Source organism: Streptopelia decaocto, assembly GCF_964273445.1.
Source record: "Streptopelia decaocto genome assembly, chromosome: 9".
Lineage (NCBI taxonomy): Eukaryota > Metazoa > Chordata > Aves > Columbiformes > Columbidae > Streptopelia > Streptopelia decaocto.
This window is the reverse complement of record NC_138664.1, coordinates 3156984-3177673: the sequence shown is the minus strand read 5'-3', so window position 1 is coordinate 3177673 and position 20690 is coordinate 3156984. Positions and strand designations below refer to the sequence as shown.

Genomic DNA, 20690 nt, shown 5'->3' with positions numbered 1-20690 from the left:
TTTACATAATACTCATGCTTCTCATTCATTTATCCACAGAAAAAAAACCCAAACCAAACCAACAAAAAACAAACAAGAGGCCTTTTGCGGGGCTTGATTGCCCCTATAGAGAAACCTAAAGCACCATTTTTGCTCACCTCCATACTCACAAATCCATTCTCCCCTCAGCACTCCAGAATTTGCACCCCAATGCTCCGGGTGCCCCGTGAAGGCTGAAGCACTTTGGTGCAGCCGCTTCATTTCCAGACAGCAGACAGGCGCTGCCTGTCAAGCAGCTCGTCCAGCTCTGAACAGCCCTATTCGTCCACGTCAAAAGTAGCCAAATTCAATCAAGAGCCATTAAGCTTTTCCACATATTTATTGCACATTCATTACAAAAATAACTGTCTCAAGTTTCCATTCTAGGGGACAGTCAGGAACAGGTGGTGGTCTCTACAACATACAGGGTCTCTACAAACACAGCCTGGCAAAACTGAAGAGATTTGATGTAGAACTGTGTGCCAAAAGCTTCCCGTTCTTCCCCAAATAGCTTTAAAAAAGTTTCCATGAAACAGACTTTGCAGAAATCACGACAACAGAAGCTGAATATGTAATTATAGCAGCAATTAGTACCATCTTCTCTTGGATACCTATTTCTTTCGCAATACTCAAAAGAAGATGGGTTTTGTGACGCTGAGCTATGTATGTACAGGGTGATCTCTCAGTCTACCAGGAACTCAGGGATTTCCAGGGCAGAACGGTGGTGACGGTCACTTTGTCAGCCAGCCAGTCACTGTCCTGCAGTGAGCACAACCCGTGTCCCTCCACAGCAGGTGACTCAGCCACCGCCACTGCAGAGGCCACGAGGTGGCCACGTGAGCCCTGCTGACATTGCAAGGCCATCCCAGAGAACAGCAGCGGAAGCGTACAGGGAATGCGAGGGAATGAAGGGCTGAGAAAGCACCGTTCTTTGCTTCAAAATGCGCGCCTTGCGGCAGGATCCAACCTCCACCCACTGGAACACGTTTTACCTTTTGTCTTCCAAAAACAGAGAGCCACGCTCTTCTTTTAAATAGATGTATCTGTAAGAGTGAACCACACAAGTATCAGAGCAGAGGTACGAGGACATCTGTCCCTCCCAAAGCCTTTAATGCAGAAAGGGTGAACCCAAAAATCCTGACGAAAGCCGATGTTCTGTTGTGAACAGCCCCACCGCTCCTCACCAACAGCTTTCACCTCAAGTGTTCAAACCATACCTGTATCCTGGTGGCCAGGATTCACCTCAGATGATACAGGAACTCAATCCAAAGTGTTTTTCAACTGGTGAGCTCCAGGGACTTCACAACGCTCTCGCAGGACTGCTGCAAGGACAGATTTGAGCCAAACATGATGTTCTCAGCATTGGAGCGGGACTGTACAGGCACCACACAGCTCCGTCACTCTGTTGCCAGCTCGATGAACCTCTTGGGGAGCGCGGGCCTGGTGGCTGAGTATGGAGCAGCCTGTTCAACAGAATATGACTCGGTGGTCACTACCAGGCACTATCTGGAAAAAGAACAAACAATAATTGGCCACCAAGTTAAAAACAACATAGGAAATGAGTTTGCATGTTTCTATTTAACAAAAGCTTCACCTGTCAGCAACAACCCAAGTATGTGCTCTCTTAGGAAACCCAACCCTGTCCCTTAAATATTTATAAAGCAAAGGAAAAGTTATGAACCACCTGTATTTTTTAAAAGCCAGCTGTCACTGTGAATTACCTTTATATAAAAACTTTACAGGGAGGTCACCGCTTCCACTACAGGGCCTGTTGATCAGAGCAGCACAGCACCCAGGGCGACGTATCAACCTCATCTTTCTGTGTAAGTCCAGCGGACAGGAGGAGGTGCGGTACATCTGTACAGCTGTGAGCGAGGGCCAAACCCTGCACAGAACTGACAGCAAAAGAGGAGTCTCCTACTGAAGCTAAAGTGCATTAACAGGCCCAGCATGGTATGGTACCCCAGAGCAGACTAACAACACATGTATTTATCTGGAATCCTGCATGTAACATCCAGGGGATGTTGGAGAACTGTGCTGAGCTGTTGATCTGAGAGCTCTTTCTTTGCATTGAAAGGTGTCTCAGATGAAGCAAAACCAGTTCTCATCTCTGGTCTATCTACAGGAACTCTGCCTCACTGCTGAACTAGCCCACGTGAAGGGACAACAGTCATTTAAAAATGAGTGCTTCAAGATGCATTTTTCCTGGCACCTGTTGGCATTTTTCTTCCTCTCTGTTCCTTTTCACTATGTGCATTTGCTGGCACACAGCAAATTTCACCTTCTGTGAAGGACAGGAGCTCACGCCTCAAGTTCTGGTGTTGGCCACCTGAACCCCACAGGCTGCCCCGATGAGCAGCGGTGACCTGTGCACCCCTGCAGAGCCTGCAGCAGCAGGAACTGCCCAAGGATGCGACACCCCAAACCACAGCTCACCCAGCAGCTCCTCCAGGGCTGCCCCATTACCCTTGGGCTCAGTGAGTCACCCTCAAACCCCTCCAGGGTAGGCAAAAGGGATCACATCTTCCAATTCCTGTCCGCTCTTCGGTTAAACTATCACTGCAGGCTGTTGCCACTGGAGGGCATCACACAAAGCCCTTTCACGAAGCTGCACCAGTTATCAGACACGTTTACACGACAATCAGGAGTTTCCAAGCTGGTTACCATGATCCTTCAGCACGTCCAGCGTCTCCGCTCACCCAGTCCCGGAGCCGGGAACACAGGGACCCCCAGGACCTGCACCCTGTCAGCAAGAACACAGGTGAGAACGTCAAAAGCACAGACACCACAGGCAACACAACAGCACTGAAACGTGGTTTAGTGTGTTCAATTCAAACCAAACACGCCCACCATTTTCTGCAGAAACACCTTTTAACTTGTTCCCTCTAATTGCCATTAAAATCTTGTAGGCAGACGAAGTAGGTCCTGACTTTATCTCTCAGGCAGGCCTTGTTCTTCCACCATTTAATTTAGGAGGATAGTATCAGTGGAGTCAATATAATGTTACTGGCTCCACTTTCTTAGTCCTCCAGATGAATCTCCCCAGAACCCCCTGGGAAGCCGCAGGCACCGGCCGTGCTGTGGTGACCGGTGCAGCCCTGCAGGGCCGTGCTGTGCCAGGGGACACTGCACAGCACAACCCCCAGTGTCCCTTCCCGGCCTGGGGTCCCCAAACTCGCAAAGCTGCGCTTCTGCCTCCGTTCAGCTCAGCACCCGGCCTCCCCTGCCTCACCCACCGCCTGGAGCAGCCCAGGATACACCACTTTTTGTTGAATTGCTGCATTTACATTGGTGTGCTCACTTACCAGTACGTATCAGGACTCGGCTGGCCTGGGCCCAGCTTAAAGCTTTTCCAAGCAGGCTCTGTTTTAAGCTTTACTTGCTCTGATGGAGCAGCGCCGAGGCCACGAGCTGCTTCGTTAAGGTCCGCACGGGGCTGCTCCCCCCGCCCGCGGCTGGCGCTGAACACGGCGCGCCCCGCAGAGCCCAAGGGGGCTAAAACCAAAGGGCCGGGCAGGGGGCCGAGCTGGCACCGCGAGAGAACGGGCCCGGGCAGCACTCACCTGCCGTGGGGACGGGCAGCGCCGCCTCTTCACCGCCGATTTCCACGCGAGACGCGCATCACTGCGGTGCACACTGCGGGGCGGGACTCGGGTGATGGGGCAGAGCCAAGCGGCCCGGCCGGAGCTCCCGCTGCACAGGGGAAGGAGACAGGGCCGGCCCGGCCGGAGCTCCCGCTGCACAGGGGAAGGAGACAGGGCCGGCCCGGCCGGAGCGGCCAGCTGCCTCACCACGTGTCGCCGCCATTTCCCGCGGGCGGCGCAGGAAGGAGACCCCGCCCCCCGCCCCGCCGGCGCCGCTTCCTGCCCGGGCGCGCCGGGGCGGGCGGGCGCGCACTCGCCGCCGGGCGGGCCGGCTCTTCCGTTCGCTTCAATAAACACGCACTTGCAGCGGGCGCCGGGAGGGCGCTGCCGCCCGTTGGCGCGGCGAGACGGCTCGTGTTTTACCGTGGGCTCTGCGCCACGCGTGGCGGGGAGCGCGGCCGCCGGCGCTGCTGCCGCCTGGCCCCGAGTAGCGGCGGCGACTCGTTCCGGACGGCTCGGGCTCCCGCCGCCGTGGCCGCAGGGTCCGCCGCACCTGCACCAGCGCGGCGTTTCCCGCAGCGCAGCCTGCCCGCCCGGCGGCCGGTCCCGGCGGTGCCGCCCGCAGCCCCCTCCCAAACGCCACCATCCTGCGTGACACCTGCTTATCGTGCCCATCTCTTCCCCATAACAAGTGCTTCGTCCTGCAGATTTAAGCGTGTGAATACCATCCCGCTCCGGGGTGGGTGGGCAGGTTCCCAGCCGCCCCCGCAGCCCCGCGTTCCCCCGGCTGGGGCCGCCGCGAAGCTGCTGATGACCGGCCCGCAGCTCCCACAGCCCGTGGACACCGACCACCCGGACCAAATAACACAGAGTCCCTCTGTTGGGAAGTATTTTCCACCCAGTTGGATTCACTCAAGTTCTCTCCCAATCTCTTAACAAAATTCCTTACGTTCTGTCTATAGTGTCGGGAAGTGCATGGTCAGGAAATGCCGGGGCCACCCCAGTGCCTGCTGCCCTGTCCCTCTGCCATGCTGCCCTGTCCCTCTGCCATGCTGACCCGCATGCTGGAGAAAACCTGGTTATTGTTGCTGTGCAGCGAGAGTCAGATGTGCTTCACAGCCTGTGCAATGAAGTGCGTGATGAAATGAACACTGAACAGCCCCGCCATTTATCATCTGAGTTTGCAAACCTTTCTTGTAGCAAGAATCAGTAGTATCCCTGCTTGCCTTCACTCCTTTGGTGCGGCTCCAGGAAAGCACCTGGGGTGTTTAGCACGGCCTAAGCTTTGGGAGAGCTTCGTATCCTCAGACTAAACCGCTTTGTGTCTTAGAGGCTGGCTCACCGCTAGGCGGGCTGGCCGGCCCAACCTTGAGTTTGCCCCTTTCTGCTGCAGCGCATGGTTCGGAGGGCTCAGCTGCTCGAGAAGCTGCGGCTCGCTCTGTCCTCTGTGCCAGCTGCACTTCGGGTTTCACCGCACTCCCAATTCCTCACCGCACTCCTAGTAACTCCTCAGGGCTTCCCAGGCCAGCCAAAGGCAGGAAAACCAGCCATGGGAAGGGCAGCTGGGGAGCGGATCATTGCTGCGGCTGTCACAGGTGGGGACAGGCTGCTGGGCTTCACTCGTAACTCTTTATTCTTGCAAAGAAACAGCCAGAGGTGAAGTGCAGCAGCTGTAAAACACCTCTGCAGCCTCCACAGTCCGGAGGTAACAAAGCTCTGCTTGGCCTCAGCAAAAGAAAAAGCAAAGTGCTCATCAGATTCCTCTTCCAAAGTAAACACTTTGGCTCCTGCCCTTGAAACAGCTTATCAAAGAGCAATATCTCATCAAAGCCTCTTTCAAACCTGCGTTCATGCTATTATTAACTGGAGGCAATTTGGGAAGGGAAGGTTGGGGCTTTGATTCCTCTGACATGAAAGAAGAGAAAGAAGTCATAGAATCGACCTGTGATGGCGTGGCATACAGATAAAAGCCAAGCTGTCACTTCTGCCTGCAGAGCCTCACTGTGACTCCAGTGGCCCAACTTTGGGGTAGCTCAGGCCTGATTTAGGAACTGTGGTTTCCCCCCCTTTCCTCCTCTCCAACACCCCACAAAGGCCGGGGGCAGAAGTCACATCACCTCCCATACATGGAAGCGTGTGATGATTTATTAAGCTCAAAATTTCTGAGCATGCCCAAAGAGGTCACTTGTATTGACGTAACCGGAAAGGACATTTAAGAAGCAGTCTGGCTTCCTCACAGCCCGTCAGATGTCAAATAAAACCCATGTTCCTGGTGGAGAATTTCACATTCAGCATCATCGTTACAACCTGTTCCCTTGCTTTGCATTCCTCTGCGCATCAACTCTGTGCATTTCAGGCACAGACTGCAATAAGGTGACCGTGTATTTGCAACCAAGCTCAGGGCAGGCTGCCTTCAGAAAGCCAAAATGATCTAAGATGGGCAAAAAATAACACCTAAGAGGCAGATTGTGAACTGAACGAAGTCAATGAAAGTGAAGTATAAATAACTGAAATCAGTGCATTGGGAAGGTTTTGTAAGTCCTGAGGTGGGGCTGCTGGGGGGCAGATGTTTCTCTGTGGGATGCTAAGTGGGAACAAAACCCCAAAGTCTCTTTTTTCAGAACACCTTCTAGAAACACTATTGACTCTTGTTACAACAAAAGCAACACAAATACCACTTTGCTAATACATGCTGAGCCAGACTTAAAACATGTCACTGATATTTACTTAACAAATATTGTTAGGTATGTACTCTGATGTGGTTCAAAGAACATTTGTTTATTTAAAACAGCTTATTTTAAAACCAGGCTTTTTGTTTTCTTTCTTTTTTTTGTTCCTGGCATGACGGAGCAGCTGTAACTTTCTGCTTTCTGACCTTGGCTTGTCAGAGATTTGTCATAACAGGGGACAGCATATTTGCACCGAGCGCGGATTTTCAGTGGCTGAGAGACGCTGCTCACTTTTAGAGCTCGTTTATACGGTGAGGAGAATCTCACTCTGCTCTCACCATGCTCTGTCTATCCATGCAACCGGAGTCCTCCTCCCGAACCATCCCCAAAAGCTGTGTGTTCGGCGTGCCGCTCCAGCCCGCTCTCGGTGGGGTGACATTCACGCGGTGTCACTGCAGCCTGTCACTTATAGTAAGCGGTGTCCGCCACAGCCGCTGGGGACAGGCGCTGTGACAGTGTGCACACACCGCTGGCGTCCTGCTCCCCGGGGTCAGGACGCATTTCTGGCTTCTCAGGAGCTCTGACCGGTATCTCTGCAAAGCGGCGGTGACAAACCGTTAGGAAAGCACGTGCTTTCTAAACATATCTCCCATCTTTTTTTTGGAAAGTTGGCACAGTTGAAGCCAGAGCCCTCAGCAGCCCCAGAGCTGGGCCAGGGTTTCCCATGGGGGGAAATTAGGTTGGGAAATTACATATTAGAGAGCAGTGTAGGGGAAAGGGACCTGGGGGTCCTGGGGACAGCAGGGTGACCATGAGCCAGCACTGGGCCCTTGTGGCCAGGAAGCCAATGGTACCTGGGGTGGGTTAGAAGGGGGTGGTCAGTAGGTCAGAGAGGTTCTCCTGCCCCTCTGCTCTGCCCTGGGGAGACCACACCTGGAATCTTGTGTCCAGTTGTGGCCCCTCAGTTCCAGCAGGACAGGGAACTGCTGGAGAGAGTCCAGCGCAGCCACCAAGATGCTGAAGGGAGTGGAGCATCTCCCGTGTGAGGAAAGGCTGAGGGAGCTGGGGCTCTGGAGCTGGACAAGAGGACACTGAGGGGTGACCTTATTAATGTTTATAAATATCTAAAGGGTGAGTGTCAGGAGGATGGAGCCAGGCTCTTCTCAGTGGCAAACAATGATAGGACAAGGGGTAATGGGATCAAGCTGGAACACAAGAGGTTCCACTTAAATTTGAGAAAAAACTTCTTCTCAGTAAGGGTGACAGACACTGGAACAGGCTGCCCAGGGGGGTTGTGGAGTCTCCTTCTCTGCAGACATTCAAAACCCATCTGGACATGTTCCTGTGCGACCTCACCTGGGTGTTCCTGCTCCATGGGGGGATTGCACTGGATGAGCTTTTGAGGTCCCTCCCAATCCCAAACATACTGTGAAACTGTGAAACTGTGACACCCCCAGCCAGGGGGCTTCCCTGCAACTCGTGCTGCCCACCTGCAAAAGGGATCCGTGGGTCTTCTTGTAAAGCGCTTCAGGATCTGTAAAGGAAAAAATTCGGTTTCTGTAAAGAAAAATATTACAAAGTAACTTCTTTTAGGCAAAAAAAGGAACAGTTATTGCTGGAGGTGCAAAGCAATATTCCTCACACATTCCACGCTGCAAATACCAAAGGAATCTCATCAAACTTATTCCATGTCATCTTTAGGCTGAAGACAAAGCCGTACTTGGGAGCTGCAGCATCACTAGGGTGACATCGTTCTACTTGGTTATAAAATGTGCGCTCAGGGTGAGCTAAGAGCCAATGTAATGAGCTCTGGGGAAGGATTTACATCAAATACTTTGGAATATTAAAGACATACAGGACCAACTTCTCGCTTGAATAATTACACACTGACTAAATTCCTCCTTTCATTTCAAAATCAGGCAATCACCCCTTTCGCTTCCTCCCCGTGTTCGGCGCTGTGCTGTTTCGCTGCCTCAAGAGAAACATCTGTGATTACAGGATGAAGTAACTCCCGTTAATTACCACGGGCTGCACTGACATTAGTTTTAGCTCTAGCAATGACTCTCACCACTCGAGCGGGGGAGCAAGCAAGCCAAGAAAAGAGAGATTCAGATTTCAACAAGTGTCCCCAGCTGCTCGTATGCGCCAACACCATCCCAAAGGCAGAGGTGCCTGCGAACGCTCCTGAACTTGTTTGCTCGTGGGGTACAATATAAAAGACCTTGCATGCAGTAGCAATGCAGCGCTCACAGGCTGGTTTAGTTCACTATGTCTGCATTCTCCATCTGTCTGTAGATAGCAGTGTAAAGCTTTCTGCCAATATTTTTTCCAGGCTCACTTTAACTTGGGTCAGAAAAAGAAGATTTTCTTGGGGTAAAAGTTGTTGTAAGCAGCAAGAATCAGTTTTTGAAAGGCAGGATTTAGTCCCAGCATTATGGCTGTGTGTTTGAGGGACATTCACAGCCAGTGGAATTTAAGGGAAGGACGCCTAGCACATGGGATCAGAAGAAAAAAGGTAGAGAGAGAAGCCGAGAGGGGAAAAACTGGAACATGAGAAGAGCAGGAGACTGTTTCCTGGCCTGAGGAAGACTTGCTGTAACCACAGGCACGGCCTGAAGGTCCAGGACTTCAACGGTGTTCAGAAGCCACAAACCCATTTTGCTTAGTGACTCTGGGTCCTCTGGCCTTTTCTAACTCATTTGCCTTGCTCGTTAAAGAGGATGGTAACACATACCCTCACGGGGCTTGCAAAGCTAATTTCACTGAGGTTTGTGAGGGATGAGGTTCTTAGAATTCATTTAACATGGGAAATAGAGGAAAACATGAGACATTTTGCCCTGGTAACGTTCAAAGCAGGCATCGAGAGAAAGCATTACAACACAGGAGTCCTTGCCCATAGAGCCAACTTCAGCAGAACAAAACCAGCTGAAGCGCCTGGACATCCCCTTTGTTCCGAAGCAGCAGTACAGGCTGCACAGGGACACGCAGTCATTTCAAAGCTCGTTTTCTGTGTCCGAACTTCGTGTCACCATGAAACGCCATCCATCGTGCCATCATCTAACGAGCGCCCTGGGGACCGCTGGACCTCGGGGGCACCGCGTCGCACGTCAGCACAGATTATTTGTTTTGAAGCTCGTGAATAGCTCCGAGACTCCATGTCAAAGTGCTCCACGCAGTCATGACACAAACCCTTCTGCACAACTACAGTTCCCCTGCGCTGTTTCTGAGCATCCTGGAAGGGATTAGTAGATGTTTGATTGTATTATTATTATCCTTTCCTCTCTGTAGGAGAGGCTTTGTCATTGCTTCGGTTCCTTCATGTTCATGACACGTTTTCTTAAGTGTCCTATCAATGATGTCAGTACTGAGACAGGTGGAGACAGCCACAGCAAAAAGCGCTGCAATGGAAACCAAGGCATTCATTCCATTTCAGGTGATTTTAAATGTATATATAGCCATTGGGAAAACCATAGCATGAAAGCCATCTTCAGACTTAGGACAAGGCAGCTGTGCGCAATACCCGTCTGGTTTCTCTTCTTGTAAGAATAAGCAATTATTATGACGCAGAATTTTTTACCTGTCTCTTGAAGGGCCCAAGATCTCCATCCAGGGCAATGTGCTGAGGAGCCAACATTCTACCAGATCATAGTAGTTCATTCCCACCTGGAAGCAACTAAAGTGATAACTCAGTTCTAGCAGCATCACCTGACTGAAAAGATGCAGCACAGAAAATAGAGCAAATCATTCTCGATGGGTCGTTTCATGCTGAATTGCTGAACCGTATTCAGTTTTAAAACACAAAGCTTAAGGATTAAAACCCCAGAGGTGCACAAGTGAGTTCTCCTTCATCATGTCTACATTAGAATTTACTCTTGTATTAGCATTAAAGCAAGAACAAATGAAAAGTGTAGACAGTGCATACGACTGCCAGGGAATAATTTCAATCATACTCTTTGAGTTTGTTCTTTCCATGGCACGGGCTCACGCTGCACATGAGGCTGCGGAGGGGCTCGGTGGGACGGGATCTTCGGTGAGGATCACGCATGGTGGTTCCAGGCTTTAATTACAGTCCATCCCTGGCAACAGCGAAATTCAGAATCAACAGAGCTGCACTGAGTGCTGCAAATCAGTGCTTTATGTTCTATGAAACTATTGTACACCAATACCTTGCTGATACAGAGGGTTGATTAGCACAGCTCTACGCATGGCATTAAAGATGCAGCGTGAATTTCAGGGAATTAATCGTATCGATCGCATCTTTTCAGTGATGATGCATCAGGCATTTTTATAGCAGATTGAATTAACTGCTTTCACCATTCATTAGTACAACACAGAATATTAACTATGCTTATGAAGAAATATTTTTACCCCCTTCCTGCAGACATTCTCTGGACCCATTTGCTGTTACTCTTGCTCTCCTATCCTTTTCACAGCAGGTAAGTGCAGGAGATATTGACCATGTCATGCAGCTTCATAGAGACAGAGCAGCTTTTCCTTGAGCTAGACACATGCAATAGATTAACCTCAGGTGGCAAATTACAGCTGATTACAATAGGTGCATGTATATGGAAACACAATGCAATACTGCCAGGAAAACAACGTATTCTGGCAGCCAACTCTCCCTCTCCTTGCATGTTCCCTTTGAAAATAGGATGCTTGATTTTTTTCAGCCTTCAGTGTAAATATATCTGCTCCTTCAGTATCGATTGTAGAACCCCTGGAAGGTCAACAAAGACCCTGTGCCCTCCATCCTACTGTTGTCACTGAGACAGTGGTGAGGTCTGGGTGAGGATCTGAGCCCCACCGGGTTGGGCAACGTACACGCATCGACGAACTAAAGCAAATCACGGAAATCATATATATATAACGCAAATACTGCATAGGAAGGGAGAGTACACACACAGAGTAAGGGCAGCGCTGGCAAAAGGCAAGACACAAACGGTTGTGAGCTACAACTGCTGACGGCCCTGGAGTCTCATCGGTTTGGAGATGAAGGAGGAACACGCAAACAGGTCACAGCTGCAGAGGCCACCTCTTCCTTTCTTACCTGCTTCAAGGCTCCCATTGCTGGGGTCCCTGGGCTCCCCATCCACCCTGCTCGTGCTTCTTCAGGAGGGTTCAGAAAGTCTCTAACGCCAGCTGCCTCGGCGCTGCCCACAGCCGGCAATTGTTCCGGTGCTTTGGAGCCTTGCTGCTGCTTCTCGGGACGCTCTTCTCGTCCTTCAGTGGAATCCACGTGGCGCTGCTTTGGGCTGTGAAGAGACTTGTCCAAGGGCACACGAGGGTCTGATGGGCTCGCCAAGGCCGGGCCACCAACATGGAGCCTTGCCAGCCATAAACCACCTTTCATCACCCTTACGCCGGTCCAACCCCCTCCACTCTTCCCCAACAGCAAGCATCTTAGTTATTTTTTTCTAAATAATTTCATGTATCTATTAGTCTGCAAACTACGAAGGAAATGCATTCCAAATTAAATGGCTAGGACTTTGACGCTTCTTAAAATACACATTTTATTATTTTCTAGTGTTTGCTATGAAGGTTTAATTCAAATTGTGAAGGTACACAGCCTTTACAAACTTCTCGAGTTCAAGGTTTTTGTGGGTGGTTTTCTGTTCTGTTTCTTTCATGGCAGAGGAAAATACATAGGCTATAAAAATGCTGAAATTCATTGGATGTCGCCTCCTCGTATGTGCTGTGGAATGCTTTGTAGAAATACCATATAAAATAAGGCAGACTTTGTCAGGGAATTCAGTCAGAAAATTTCATGGGAGAAAACAAAAAGTTCCAACATATTATTATTTTTGTAGCGAAGGGAAGATCAGGTGGTCGTCACTGGTTTGGGGAGAACTACTGCAGTTCTGGTGCTCAGACAGCAGACATTTCTTCTTTATTCTACTATTCTCAAGTGAGACCTTTTCAATAGAACTTATTTTAATTAACATAAATCAGACAATATTTAAACATACACATCTATCCTTACAGTGCAATAAAAATGTATCATTGTATAGTATTTTGTATTTGCATTATGAAAATAAAAGGTCTGTACATCAATGAAATGTATATTAATGAGTATGAATCATGTAAATTTGTAATGCATCTAAAGTTGGCTTTGGCTTTTAAGTATTTATAAATTCATAGAAAATATTGAACATCTAACAAAATAAATAAAACATATCATTTTAATCATAGATGCTAACGATCAACCTCAAAAATTCTTGTGTTATTTTTTACATTTGCTACTAAATTTCTTAAAGAGAACTCACTTTCAGTAGTGCTCAGAAGTGAATGATTGCACCTTCTGTGATGTGAAAAAATAGAGTACACGTATTTGTCATAGATCAAAAATTCCTTCATAGAGAGTTGCATTTTAAACGTCTGATTGTTCTATGTAACTGTCTTAAGTGCTCGTAAAAAGCATGTAGCTTTCTCAGAAAAGCTGTGAGTCTCTATCAATAGCCATTTCTTTTTCACTTGCGGGATTGAGGATTAAGCAAAATCTCCTAGCGAATGTCCTTCTCATGAGGGTTCTTCAAGGTTCTCTGGCTTCACGCACTGCTATGAAGATACCGCAACAATATGTTCGCTAATAAACCCTCTTCAGTACAAGTACTGCAGCAATCCAGTGTAATTCCACTCGATAGGCTTATTTCTTTGGAGTCCGCACGTGGTAGTTTGTGGAAGTCAACTGCTGACCTCATGTTCTCTTGAATATGAAACTTGCCCAAGCGCAGGGGCTTGCCTTACTGTAATACTGAAGAGACCAAAACAAATCTGAAATCACACGAATAAAAGTGAGCTTGAATAAATATGCGTCTGGTTAGCAAATTACACACCATGGTCTAATTGCTATTCTGGTGGCGGTCGAAGGCTCCGCAGCTTCCTTTCATCTAGTCCTTTCCAGTATTTAAAGTTATTATCCAGATGCTGCATCAAATTTGGCAGGTCTGCAAATGCTAGAGAAGAAAGGGCAGAGTGTGTTTAGTTTGCAGAACTGAAACAGTCACATGATTCTGTCGGCTTAAATATCATTTGAAATGTCTGGGCAGCTGCGTTAAATAGGAAAGCTGAAATCTGTCATACCGATACCCAAAATGGTTTTGGCTCTATAGCTCTCATCACTCACGTATCGCTCAGGCCACCAACAACCGTTCTGTAAGTCTACTTAACACCGGTATTGCAAGTCCCAGCAAAGGGATCCAGTTTTCCAGGAGGGGCACAGCTAATTATGCTTGTCATTTTTCTGCTTCATCAAATCTCAGTCACGTGTCATGATCTGGCATTCGGGAGAGTCACATTTCTGACCACTTGGAAGGAAAGAGCTGCTCCCCCAAGCAGTTTCCAGGCTGTAGACATTTGTCTTGAAGAATAACTGATATTAACATGGACAAAATGACTGTGCCCAAAGTGCTATCAAGGAGAATACGTCCTGTTCTCCACTTACAGAGATGAAAGTTAAAGTGAAGAAAGTTAAACATTGCCTGGACCTAATATATTAAAGAGAATCCAGAAGAATGGCTTGTAGCAGTACCAAAATACTTCTAAGCAATAATGAAGTTATTAAGCTTACTTGAACTACAGAGATCTTCCCTTTTCTCCCCCTTTCTTTAGGAGCAATAAGAAAGCGATTTTATATCACAGTAGTTTCAAGTGTTCACAAAATGCTTATTGTCAGGAAGTATAGCAGAGTTTTACTTACCATCCCAGGCATCAAACATATCGGTGATGAAGTAATCGATGAATGATATTTGGGATTTGGGGATGCTGCAAGTATTTCTGTCAAAAACTGGCATCACGACGGGTAACCCCTGCCTCTTTTCTTCATCAGTCTGCAAAAAAACACTCTTGCGATTATTCATCTACGACACATTCTGTTAATGGGCTTTGTTTAGCAGCGGATTGTTTGGCACTGACTAGAGCATGCAACGGCTAAATGAACAGAGGAACCTGAATAAATCTGAACAAGCAGTGATTTAATTTCAAGCACCTGGTTGTCTAGGTTTCAGCAGACAAATAGTGCCTTCCAGTGTTTCCCACAAAGTGCTACATTGAGCTTTGCATCTGCACATAGAGCTGAGCCTAAGGAACTTCACACATTACTGAGTTATGACTGGAGATAAAAGATGCTCAGCTATTCTCAACCTCTGATGGAAGCCACATTCTGTACAACTCAGGGATGGCAAAAATATGGTTTTTTAACCTCTTTCCCCCCACCTCAAAGTACCAAGTCCCAATTGGGGTACTTGGTCTATCATCTGTAATAATGATTCTGCCTCCTCCTTCTCCCAGTCTTCTTAAAACCTTTCTCAGCACAGGTCTTACAGCGTTTTTTGGAGGGCGTGCTGTTCCTGTGCTCACAGCAGGACCCGCTGACCCTGTTCTTGAGGCACAGCCCGCGCGGGGTGTGCAAAGGCACCGTCCTCTGCCTCTCGTGATGCGAACGCGTTTGCAGACAAACTCCAAAAGCCCAGCTCCAAACTGAACAACTTGAAAGCTCACATTTTCTAAAAAAACAAACTGCAGAAGTTGTCAACTTTCATCTCTCTGAAGGCATCTAGTCTTGTATCGGCATGAGCAACATCCCGTTATTTAAAATAAAAGAGTTGTTTATTTTTCGCGTGAGGTTACGGAGGCTTAGGTGTTCTGCGGCAGCGCACGCACCCTTCTTTTCCCCGTTAAAGAGATGCTGATGGGAGTTCGGCAGCGCGTTCCAGCCGCCTTACCTGTGCAAAGTACTCCTCGGAGATGCGTCCTGCCCACTCGATACACTGCTCCATGGGCCTGCACGGGTTGGAGATGTCGGCACACTTTATCAACATGCGCTTGATAAGGATACGGTTTTCGGGAGACGTGAGAACAGTTTTGATTGACTCTCCATCACCATTATTCTGCAACATTCAAGAGTTAAAACCAATCCATTAGCAAGGTCTCTGTGCACATACTCAAAAGCTCTGAGCCCTGGGAATGCTTTCAGCAGGGATCAGTCCTGCTACCAGATACCGTATTCGATATCCAACCAAATGTATAGGGGGATTATGAATGTGAGCCACAGCTCTGAACTAGCGCTGAACTCCAGTTTCTGGATTCAGTCACTGTCTTTGTGACAGATCTCTTGGACATCTTTGGGCAAGTCATCTAATCCCCCTCTGCCTCCTTAAAAGTGTGGAGAGGATCCATTCATCACTACACACATAGTTATGAGCACTCTGTAGCCAGAGAAATGTAATTCCCTGCTGAAATCCAAGGATTAATGGACTTGCACATCAAGAGTGGAAGAGCTGCTTTTAACAAAAGGACTGACCCGAGATGCACGGTCATCATCTGCACGCAAACCCCGTCAGCATGAGCATCAATCACTGTGACAGCACCGCTGCTGTTAGGAGAGGCAGATCCCACACTGTTCCCTTCCCCGGAGCCGTGTCAGTCCATCAGTCTCTGACCTGACCGGGAATTTGGCTTGCTGAGAGTTCGTCAGTATTAGAGCCATATATTAGAAACATGGCTCTGAATAGTCTCAGCTTGCCTCTGCAAGTCTAGGAAAGTTTTCAGCCCACACACAGCTTATATTTGGTTCCCAGGCTGCGCATAAAAGCACGTCAATGGTACTCTGTGTTTGGAGCCGGTATAGAGCTACAATGAGTAAAGGCTCCAATGATCCAGGCTAGAAGCTCTTTTCTGTGGAGCTTGGATGAAGTAAATTTCCAAGTCTCTTCCAAAATCTCTTAAAAAATTATGTATAAGTACAACATTATTACTCGACTCTTTCGGGATAGGTAGTTATAGAAATTCACAACACAGTCTACTTGGAATAGAAACTCTCTGAAAGCAAGAAATACATTAGACTTTCCTGGCACCTAACAAGGTCTTGGTCTATAGTCAGAGCAGTGAAGTAATAACAGTAATAATAATGATAATTGTAATAATAATAATTATAATAATAATGATGATGATGATGATAATAATAATAATAATAATAATGATGTGCCAGCAGTTCCTGCGGTACGAAGAGGGAGATACAAAGCAGCAGAAACATTCTGATCTCTTATTAGGACATATTTTTCAGAAGAAAGTTCTTGTGGGGAAAAAGTTCTTCATGAAGGAAGAAATTAACAATAATTTAAAAAATATATTATTTGGTGGCATACTGGTACAGAAACACCAGTTCCTACCACAATGAGACTCCCAGACCACTTATTTTCCCTCATTTTGAGAAATGTGGAAGGGAAAATACAGAGGAAACAAAAGTGAGGTGCATACATCTCCAAAGGCATGGCAAAACTACATCTGAGAAAACCAAAGTGAAGTGATGGAAGCTCCAGAAACACAATGAAGGTGTAAAAATTAAGAATGAAAAATGATTAGAGATCATTCAGTTATGGACAGCAGAGAGTATCCTCGTAGGTAAACCACCAGGAATCGAAAAAGGATGTTTGCTTCCCTGATCCGTTCAAACCAAGGGCACGGTTCCACTTGCTGGATGCGGATGTCTTGGGAATAAAATGTGCTAACTGTGCGCAGTCCCAGCATCCTGCTCAGAGTGCAGAGGTGTCCCCGCATGTCAGATGTTGGCTTCCTGTCATAGGCTTAGGTGACATCATGAAGGGAAATGGGAGGATAAAGGATGCTGGAGCTGGAAAGGGTGGTTTTTTTTTCAGTTTATGAAACAAAAGAAGAAAGGAAACAAACAGCGCAGCTTCTCAGCGTGGCTCTTTGAACAAATACGTATAAAAATAATAAATAAAAAAGTAAGTGGAACTATCCCATTTGGAACACAGGGTTGGCAGCTCGGCCTGCAAACACTACACTGAGTCACTGCCGTGGCTGGAAACCCGGCCAGGAAACACACGCTGCTGTGCGACCGGACAGACAACCGGGCTGGAAAGGGGAGCAGTGCTGCTCCGCGAGTAACGACCACGGTACACTGGGCTGACCCACCCACACACCACAGGCCTTCAGTAGGAACCTGCCAAAATGAGAAACTCCCAACCAAAAGAAGGGAAACATTTTGCTTCTTGTTTTCAATAGAAGTTATATAGCCTTTGTCTTTCTTTCCCTCCTGGGGCAGAATTTGCCTTCTGGAGCAGATTATTTCCCTTCAGCCCCAGGGGATCAAAGGCAGAATTAAACATTTGATTTCTATATGTCACTGTATTTGTTTTTACAGGTCCAAGCCTCATCCTCCACAGAATCCCAGAATGTCAGGGGTTGGAAGGGACCTGGAAAGCTCATCCAGTGCAATCCCCCATGGAGCAGGAACACCCAGATGAGGTTACACAGGAAGGTGTCCAGGCGGGTTGGAATGTCTGCACAGAAGGAGACTCCACAACCCCCCTGGGCAGCCTGGGCCAGGCTCTGCCACCCTCACCGGGAAGAAGTTTCTTCTCAAATTTAAGTGGAACCTCTTGTGTTCCAGTTTGAACCCATTACCCCTTGTCCTACCATTGGTTGTCACCGAGAAGAGCCTGGCTCCATCCTCCTGACACTCACCCTTTATATATTGATCACCATTAATAAGGTCACCCCTCAGTCTCCTCCAAGCTCCAGAGCCCCAGTCCCTCAGCCTTTCCTCTCTCAGGAGTACTGAGAGCACAGGTCCTCTGGTGAGCCGACATGCAGGCAGCACCGAGGGTGAGCAGGGTAGCAGTGGGATGAATAAAGCGGCTCCTGCATCTGCAGACGATGGTGCACAGACAGCAAAGCCTCCTGCCTTTTCCTGGCCGGCTCTCTCGCTTGTATTGCTCCCCCTTCTTGTCTTCTTGATTGTTACACTCAAGGAATGCAGCAGAGAAATGCTTGGCCTCACAACTTTGAATCCATTTTGCTGGCCTTATGCTTCCATTAAAAATGTCTATCAGGCATTCGAGTAAAGGTACCGGTGTGTTATTTCTTTAAACCGTTCTACGCAAAACTGGTTCTGTGGAAAATTCCACAATCATAAATTAATACATACATATGTTTAAAAAAAAAGGTCTGCAATGAAACAGCTTGATCATGTACAACTAGGGTTGTAGGCGAGGCTGCAGGCTGACACTTCACATTAAAAGGTTTTGTTTAATACTGTTCCTAACTGCCAATTTAAACTGTTTGGTTCAAGTTTCCCCACCAGGTGTCCGCCTCAGGCAAAGAGAGTTTTTTTTCCTCCTGAAAACTGCAGTTAAAAATGTTTTGGTGGCTTCTAAATACGAGGTCAGGAGAAACAGACTCTTCATGCTGCTGTTAAAGATTATTGCTGTTTTTCTCTTTTTTAATACCCTCGCATCTTTACGAGCGAGGACCTGGAATTCAGGCAGAGGGATGGTTTGGGGGTAAACCAGTCACCACCCCTGTGAAAATCTGCTTGACAAATTACAAGCTTTGGAGGAAAATAAGCTGTGGTTTGCGTAGACTCGGATTGCTGGAGCCTGGGACTGGATGCAAACAAGGCGAAGAGAAGGAGCAGAGTGGCACAAAGTGAACTGTGAAGGAGAGAGGAGATGCATGAGCAACCAGAACTGGAAGAGGGGTGAATGCTGACAAAAGGGGACTTGTTGAGTGAGGAAGATGGTGCTGAGACACGGAGGAAGAAGAAAGGCAGAGCTGGAGGGAACCAAGGAGCACAATGGTGGGTGAGGAGGGAAAACAGGAGGACAGGACAGCGGGCAGCGAAGGGGCCTGGAACTCAAAACAGAGTCAGTGAAAAACAGGACGCGATGAAACCACTAAGGGCTGACTGCACCATGTGCATATAAACGGAGTCGTTACGTTGAAAAGATGGTGGTAGTCCTGTCACTTGGTAACCTCAGACAGCAACTTCACAATTTAAGCCTGGTTTTCACTGTGCTTGCTTTATTTGTAATAGGTAGAAGACCAACTGTGCTAAGCCTTTGTTATGGCTTAGCTATTAAATGATCAACCTAAGGACAAATGTGTGCACCAACTAGTTCTGGTCTTCTCTAGGTTCTGGTAGCAGGCAACAGGCACTTGTAACAAAATGTAGATCCATCCTGCGCAACGAACTTCATAATTACACAAGGTTGAACACAGCACCCTCAAAGATCAAGAGGATTAGTCTGTCTGTGACTTTAAGTCACATTCTGCACCGTGAGGCTGTCTGGGAAAAATACTTCATAACCACAGACTTAACAGCTGTTCTCCTAGTTTAGCCAGTAAAACCAGAATCCTACTGGGACTTTGGCTTCACATAGTTCTCATTAGTAGTGCTGGGTGCCAAGAACAAAGCTAATTCTAGCATATACTCCTGTGGACAAAGGTACTCCCCTCCAGTTAAGCTCCAATCTGCTTCTGATGGGTGAAGGAACAAGACCCGTTGCTCTCCAGCCTTCAGATAATAAAAAGACTTCCTCCCCCATTACGCACAACAGTCATAAATGTGGCTTTCTAAAAAACATGGTAAGAAAACACAGAAAACCTTAACGGCTCCTGCAGGACATTGCCGCCGATGCAAACTTTATTATAACCATTTCTGAAAATCTTCTCTTTGCAAAAAAACATTCCAACAAAATTATACGCTGCTCTTACTGGCAACAAAACTGCTGGTTGAGGCTGTTACTGAAACTGGTGTGGGTTTTCAGAATGAGCTCTTAACAGGCAATTTCATTGTGTCCACGGGGTTCCAGATGGCTATTGATTATGTCTATATGATACATAATGCCACTATCATCTATTTTAAAGATTAAAAAACAAAGCAGACAGCAACCCCACGAATGCTGCCAGGCAGCGCTGAGGGGCCTCATTTCCAGAGAATGCACCATCTGGCAGTCAATATACCAGCCCTGATGCTGCTCTCCTGTTGTGAGGGAGTAATTCAGTTTCTGTTCTGAGGCAAATCTTGGCACTTTTGCAAAAGGACCAACAAGTAGTGGCTCTTGCCACTAGCACTCCCTCCATGGGAGCGACTGGGTTCATCAAAATCACATTTTTAACAGGAAAATACACAACCCAAGCTTCTGGCCCCAAGTACAACATCATAGCACTGCAATATTAATAGGATCCAAGGGAGTTTCACTCATCCTGAGAATGTGTGACAACCATGTTAAGCAGAAAGGGATTCAAACCCAGAGGTGAAAGACACTTCTAGTCTCTCTGCACGTTTCTGATAAACTTTCTCAGAACACCATGTGGGCATTTCCTGCTGCCAGGGTTCCCCAGCCCTGCCTAGTCATTTTAAGGAGGACTTGCAGTGTTGCTTACCCCGTTTTCTTCTAGCGCTGCCAAGGGTTTATTAATGCTGTTGACAAACTTGTTGACATGCTCAAAGTGCTTTGTCATTTCTGTTGCTAAGACCATGTCAATAATGGCTTGGCGAAGGGTTCGATACTCATTCCTGTTTAAAGAAGGAAACAATTAAGAATGCTGGCTAGTTCACAACTTGCTAAAACAAGTCTAACAAAAACGCTACAGACCATTTCCATTGAAGAGAGGT

The 20690-nt window shown here is 47.6% G+C and overlaps 1 protein-coding gene and 1 long non-coding RNA gene across 7 annotated transcripts in view; both read right to left on the bottom strand.

The window, feature by feature from the left end:
• Positions 1 to 339: 339 nt before the first annotated feature.
• On the bottom strand, positions 340 to 3833 carry LOC309443521. Of its 4 annotated transcripts, none has more exons than XR_014184805.1 (4): positions 3582 to 3833; positions 2683 to 2761; positions 1236 to 1524; positions 340 to 1061 (listed from the first exon to the last, which is right to left on the bottom strand). It is a non-coding gene; the product is annotated as an uncharacterized lncRNA (long non-coding RNA). The 4 variants fall into 4 exon arrangements; XR_014184806.1 differs by lacking the exon at positions 3582 to 3833 and adding an exon at positions 3324 to 3464; XR_014184807.1 differs by lacking the exon at positions 3582 to 3833 and having other exon boundaries at positions 2683 to 3076.
• Positions 3834 to 6382: 2549 nt separating this feature from the next.
• Positions 6383 to 20690, bottom strand: part of PDE8A (phosphodiesterase 8A) — a 122460-nt gene continuing 108152 nt past the window's right edge. The window contains exons 19-25 of one of the 3 annotated variants that reach the window (XM_082061375.1): positions 20459 to 20591; positions 14992 to 15156; positions 13968 to 14097; positions 11319 to 13224; positions 10222 to 10347; positions 7762 to 7805; positions 6383 to 6864 (exon numbers count right to left, since the gene is read on the bottom strand). In XM_082061375.1, coding sequence (XP_081917501.1) covers positions 13118 to 13224; positions 13968 to 14097; positions 14992 to 15156; positions 20459 to 20591 — 535 coding nt within the window. In that variant the 3' untranslated portion in view covers positions 6383 to 6864; positions 7762 to 7805; positions 10222 to 10347; positions 11319 to 13117. The remainder of the gene's footprint in view (positions 6865 to 7761; positions 7806 to 10221; positions 10348 to 11318; positions 13225 to 13967; positions 14098 to 14991; positions 15157 to 20458; positions 20592 to 20690) is intronic. The other 2 variants (XM_082061376.1, XM_082061374.1) reach the window with 2 other exon arrangements.